This window comes from Brassica napus, chromosome A4, assembly GCF_020379485.1.
Source record: "Brassica napus cultivar Da-Ae chromosome A4, Da-Ae, whole genome shotgun sequence".
Lineage (NCBI taxonomy): Eukaryota > Viridiplantae > Streptophyta > Magnoliopsida > Brassicales > Brassicaceae > Brassica > Brassica napus.
The window spans coordinates 18,675,228-18,681,349 of record NC_063437.1 but is presented as its reverse complement, the minus strand read 5'-3'; the positions used below and the strand labels follow the sequence as shown (position 1 = coordinate 18,681,349).

General features: G+C 34.5%; 2 protein-coding genes across 5 annotated transcripts; one reads left to right on the top strand and one right to left on the bottom strand.

Moving 5' to 3' along the window:
* Positions 1 to 923: 923 nt before the first annotated feature.
* Positions 924 to 2,195, top strand: LOC125608320. 4 transcript variants are annotated; one of them, XM_048778536.1, is made up of 5 exons: positions 924 to 1,199; positions 1,304 to 1,404; positions 1,507 to 1,614; positions 1,681 to 1,782; positions 1,868 to 2,195. In XM_048778536.1, the coding sequence occupies exons 1-5, from the start codon at positions 1,004 to 1,006 to the stop codon at positions 2,036 to 2,038; spliced, it is 678 nt and encodes a 225-aa protein (XP_048634493.1). In that variant the 5' UTR covers positions 924 to 1,003; the 3' UTR covers positions 2,039 to 2,195. The 4 variants fall into 4 exon arrangements, with proteins under 4 accessions (XP_048634493.1, XP_048634494.1, XP_048634496.1 ...); XM_048778537.1 differs by having other exon boundaries at positions 939 to 1,199; positions 1,510 to 1,614; XM_048778539.1 differs by having other exon boundaries at positions 941 to 1,190; positions 1,510 to 1,614.
* Positions 2,196 to 3,559: 1,364 nt separating this feature from the next.
* LOC106394840 (transcription factor RAX2) lies at positions 3,560 to 5,726 on the bottom strand. The gene is made up of 3 exons (XM_013835399.3): positions 5,004 to 5,726; positions 4,739 to 4,868; positions 3,560 to 4,332 (listed from the first exon to the last, which is right to left on the bottom strand). The coding sequence occupies exons 1-3, from the start codon at positions 5,137 to 5,139 to the stop codon at positions 3,726 to 3,728; spliced, it is 873 nt and encodes a 290-aa protein (XP_013690853.1). The 5' UTR covers positions 5,140 to 5,726; the 3' UTR covers positions 3,560 to 3,725.
* Positions 5,727 to 6,122: the final 396 nt, after the last annotated feature.

Here is a 6,122-nt window from a genome sequence, read left to right as displayed (position 1 = left end):
CTTACATCATCATCACTTAAATATCATATCCACTTCCTTTTATAATATGCTTTGGTTTTGAAATTAAACCACACAAACTTTCATCATCATTTTGGTGGGCTTATCTTTAGAATTCAGCAACAAAAAGTTAGTTACAGGCCCAATAAACATTAGATGGGCCTAACAAAGCATATTTTGAGAGTAATGTTTTCGATTACTTTCGGCGCGGAGAAGATCTGCGGTTTACCTGAAACAATGTCATTAACATTGTCTTTTTGGAATTCATAGAGGGCACAGCGTAAGGCTTTGGATGTTTTGAACACCGTGGGGCTATCCAACTCTGTACTCAGGCTCATTGAGAGGCGTAATCGCGTTGACACATGGATTAAATACGTCGGTATGATCGCAACGATTGTTTTTTTTTTTTTTTTTTTTTTTATATATATATATTTATTCATAAATAATCAACTCAAAAGAGCACCGGAACAGAACCTCCGGCTGGTTTTCGAAGAAACAGTGGACTACACAAATAGATTAGGCTTATCACTAAGACCATAGAGAAAAAAGCCAAACATACAGCGGATGGAAAAAAATGGACGCGCCAAACACTTGTAAGGACAATCGCGAAGACTTAGTTACAAAGATTGTATGTAGAAAGATAGGTGTCTGACTTGATTAATGACTCTTACAAGACATTTTCAGCATCTCATATAGTTCAACAAGCTTTGAGTTTGTCGTAAATGTCTACAAATATATTTATTTGCAAATTGCAATCTTATAAAAGAAGAAAATCTCATGAGTTGAATGGGTAATTCTAGAAATATTTTGTAAGTCAAGGGTAGATTTTACAAATAATTAAAAGTAGGAGGGTTTATATGAAACTTTTACGAAGAAGATTCAGACATGGACACGTGACAGCATTGTCGTAAAAAAACATGTGGCGTAGACATGTTCGGTCTTCCTTTTCTATTCTACTGTTTCACGCATCTGCTCTGTTTCTGTGAATTGATTCTTCTATCTGGTTATGGCGGAGACATCTGCGCTTCTCTTCTCTCACCTCACCATCTCTCGCGTCTTTGACACCACCGCTTCTTCTTCTCGATTATCTCTTCTTTCCCGCGCTCCGCCGTCTCGTTCTGCTAGATTCACCGCTAAGGCATCGCATTACGGTAGCTTCTCCGATGACGATGCTTTCTTCCCATGGTCCGATGGAAATAACGGTACTGCTGATCCATTGTTTCACATGTTGTTTGATTATTCTTGATCTTGTTGTAATCAAAACCACTGTAGATTCAAAACGGTTGCGTTTTTTATATTTTTACAGCCATTGAATGGGTTCATGAAGAAAGGATCACACTTTTCACCTCTGATGGGCTAATTCAGATCGGTGGCAACATGGTTCCTCGTCGCATCAAATCATCTAATGTATGCATTTTTCATTTCTCTGGTTAACTTTTGGCTTCTTTGATAATCAAAAGGTAGAGACTATGACTGATTGATGAAATTGAGAAATATGCTTTGTGACAGAAGAAACATGGGAGGTCCAAGAAACATCCAAAGTTTCAGGAAAGTTCCTACATGGATCCTGCTCAAGAACTATGCCTTGGAGCTCTTTTCGACATCGCAGCTACAAACGTATGCAAATACATTCCCTTTCTTCTTTAGTTAAACACTATAGACACTACTGTTTTTAAATGTCAGGGACTTGATATGGGAAGAAGACTCTGCATCTATGGATTCTGTCGCTCCGTTGAGATGCTTAGTGATGTTGTTGAAGACACTGTCTTAGAATATGGTGGAGAGGTTTGTGTGTTGAAACCTCTCTCTTTCTCTTAACATTTTCTTTCTCACTCGAGTCTTAAGTAACTCTTTTACTTTTGTGTTGAAGGTTGTTGCTGCAGAGAAAGAGAGCAAAGGGGGTTTACAAGAGAAGTTAAAAATGTCAGTGGCGGTTCCATATCTCTGGGGAGTTCCTCCCACTGCAGAGAGGCTTCACCTTGCTGTTAAAACCGGTGGAGGCATCGTTGACAAAGTTTATTGGCAATGGGATTTCTTGTGAATTATGAAATTTCTGGAATAATGGTGCTCTAACTTCAAAATTCTCAAGTGTTTATAAGTCATTCAATGTACAGAACCCTTTACATTTGGTATAAATTCCCTAATTGTATTCAGCTACAGATTTGATGGGGATAATCTGGTTTAGATCTTTATTTTCATCAATTGAATAAAAGGTAGCTTATACTATAAATGATTATAAAATAGACACCAACTAGAGACTAGATAATGCTTTAAAAACAGGTTTAGTGTTTTTCCAAATATGATTTTGAACTTTGAACGCCAAATATATCCATTAAAACATCTCCAACTCATTGCTATTTTCACCTCTATAATAGCATTTTGAGGTGAAATTGCTCCAACTCACCTCTATTTCTTCTTCTATAATAGAGATCTCTATTTTTTCCTCTATATTGCTATTTTCACCTCTATAATAGCATTTAGAGGTGAAATTGCTCCAACTCACCTCTATTTCTTCTTCTATAATAGATATCTCTATTTTTTCCTCTATTTATAGAGGAAGAAATAGCATTCTTCTATTTTTTACTCTATATTTTAGAGATTGCTATTTTAGGAGAATACATTGGACCATATCTCACCTCTATTATAGAGTTCCTCTATTTTAGAGGTGAAAATAGCAAAATACATTGGAGATGGTCTAATGAATATCAGATAATTTGCCCAAACCTTTGAACATATTGAACAAGATTAAGCTGTAGAAAAAAAGTGTTATTGCATTTCTGTTTAAATTGTCAAAATGATCATTCTTCCTGAACTCTCTTATTATACATTCTAAAATACACATGATCACTGCAAAAAATCACAGGTTAAAAATATCCGTAACAAAGCTAGTTCTTGCATTTACTAGGATTTTTACTTTAACTTGCAGAAATAGTCTTATGCAACTAGTTGAGTTAAGCTAGCTGTTTGTCAGCAAATTCCCCAAAATTTGGCCATATTAGACGTTCATGGCAATAGTCATATATAGCTAGCACTTGTTCAAAAACTGATCTTAGTAATTTAATTGTAGCTCCAACCATTCTCTGGTCAATTAGTATGCTAAAGAAAATTGGAAATTATTAGACAGGTTTATATTTGTAGGGTCTTAATATTTGATTTGTTGTGGATATTTATTTGTAAAGGGCAGCAGCCTTATTTGCTACAATGTTTGAAAAAGTGATTTTAATAAATTTGTTTTATTGATTCTGTAAAGGTAGCTATTTGGTAAGCAAACAATTTGACTTATGTAGAGTTACTGTTAATTCATCTTTCTGGAACCAACCTTGAGTCTGACACTGACATCCCTTGAGTTAACGATGATGATAATAGTACTTTGGTGGTGATGAACCAAGTACGACTGACAAAGAATCCTATTTTCCCAATTGTTGTTCATTCTTGTTTCTGTCAAACTTCTGTTTTAAATCAATTTTTAATTTGGCTCATTAGGAGTTCAGTTTTATAAGAAAATTTAAAGCTGCTATACTTTAAATATTTTTGAAGAATAAGTAGTACAACGAGAAAAATATTTAACATGAAACATTTAGAAATTGATGTGATCAACAGAAAATATGTTACATTGAGATAATGAATAAAATGTTTAAACTCCTCTTAAAAAGTAAGTTGGTAATAACTATTTTGTAGTGGAGAAAAAAGAGAGGATAAGAAGACTGAAACAAAGTTGGTGAGAGATATCAATAGTACATCATGAACTTATCCTCTGTCTTGTTTTCATCAAACCACAAGCTATTGCTACTACTACTCGTACAATTACTACTTATCAATTGCTTGATCTCATCCATTCCATAATCTTCCATTGATCTGACCTCCTCTTCATGATGATAATCATGATGTTTACTCTTTACTCTTGCTACTGTACTTGTTGTACTTGATGACCCACTTCTTACATCACTCAACAACATTATTCCCTTGCTTGCACTTTGCTTCGGGCTGTCTTCTTGATGGCTCATTATGAGTTTGTTGCTACTTGGAGAGTTCCCCAAATTGCCCATGTCTTCTTGATATAATAGGTGTTGTTGTTGGTCCATCATTGTCATCATCCCCTGATTAGGTGTGATCAGCTCGTTTGTACATGCTGAAGGGTTATAATAAGGAAAACTATTGATCATGTTGTATTGTGACGAAGATGATGGTGATGATGATGATGAAGCAATGGCTAGGAGGTGATGAGGTGGTGGAAGAGCCATAGTGGCAATGATCTTCTTCTTGAGCTTAGTGTTCCAATAGTTCTTGATGTCATTATCAGTTCTACCATGCAAGTGAGCTGCTATCACTGACCACCTGCATTTTCAAAATGATTTACTCTATTTAACCGCAATAGTAAAATAAATAAATAAAACTTTTAAGCTTAATTCTTCAGTAGTTGTCAAAGTAAATTTGCTCCATTTATTTTCCTAAACTATGAGCTAAAGAATATACCCTCAAAAGAAGGCAATTATACTGCACAAAAGGTGGATATGCAAAAGCTAAAATCAATAACTTTTTATTAAAAAAAAGAGGAGAGATCGAAACGTCCTTGAAACATGCAAAGTCTCTTATTTTTTTATACCCACTTTCTACATTTTTTCCATGATTTAAACAAGAGTTAACTTTTAACATCTCTAAAATCAGGTATATACACCAAGAAAAAAAATAGATATCGGAATAATATCAGTTTTAGTATTAGAATTGAAGCTAGACTCTTAACCTGCTTCCAATGGAGGCAAAGAGGCTGCAGATGATCTTGTCTTCTTCCTCAGTGAAATCTCCATGTCTTAAGTTGGGTCTCAAATAGTTCAACCATCTCAGTCTGCAACTCTTCCCACATCTCCTTAAACCTTTATTCATCAATAAATTAAGAAAATGAACCAAGTCCCATCAAAAACGTAAATAAAATATCCAAAGAAACACACCAAAAAAAGAATAGAAAAAACAAGAAATTAACCCTTTCGAATCATGAGATATGAAAATACCTGCTTTCTGAGGGAGAGCAATCCAATTGCCACCAGTGCCTTGTTTCTCTATGTAATCTTTAAGCGTTGCATCTTCATCAGGAGACCATGGACCTCTCTTCACATTTGCTTTGTCACAACATGGAGCCCTCCCCATCTCTCCCTGATCTCTCAACTGGTCCTTAGCTAATCTATGTGTTATTCTTGAGGGATCTTTGTTTTGTATTTTGAAGAGGGAAGAAGAGAAAGAAAAGTGTTTTCTGGTTCTATAATTATCAAAGAGTGAGACATATATTTATTGCTAAAAGTATTGGAAACGCCCAAGTCAATGAAAAACCTAATTTCTATTTTCTTCCCATTATGCCTTTTCCTCCTCTTCCCATGTGGAGTACCTTCATTACTATAATATATACATAGGCAGAGAAATAAACAATGTACTTATATGCATGCATTTTGATCACCAAAGCAAAACAATAACAGCTGGTCTAAGTTGTGAAAGTGGAGAAATAAAGAACGATTATTGAAAACGAAATTAATAATTCTGTATTTATTTTAAGAAGTTGGAAAAATGGTTCGTAGAAGAAAACAAATTGGACAATGGTTTAAAGTTTCCTTTGACGTCCCCATTTCGATTGAATGTACGTGTTTGTCTTTGGAAGATACCAATCAACCTTTTAAAATTGGCCAGCATTGAATTAAACCGAACCAAACCAACCAGAAACAACATGATTTTCAGCTTTGCTTTTGCAAATTTAAGATTAGTAATAATTAATGGATATATGAACTAAATAACTAACAGACACAGGATGGCTTTGTTTGATATAAAGTATTACATATATTCAAACAGTAATCAAATATATATATGGTATCCGAAAGTCTGGTAAGATATACTATTATATATGAAAATGGTGCGTGTATGCAGATTTTATAGTCAACCATTTTCATGCATGGTATTAATTTTCTTGGCACACTGTACCCCGATAAGAAGGAAATAATTGTTCAAAGACTAGTGATAAGAAAAAAACAAAATAAAATAAAAGAGAAGTTGACATTAAACCAAAAAGTAGAGAAAGCATGACTGTGACCCTGTACTTAATTTCCAAAAGACAAGTGAAATGTTTGACTAAGTCATTTCCCATA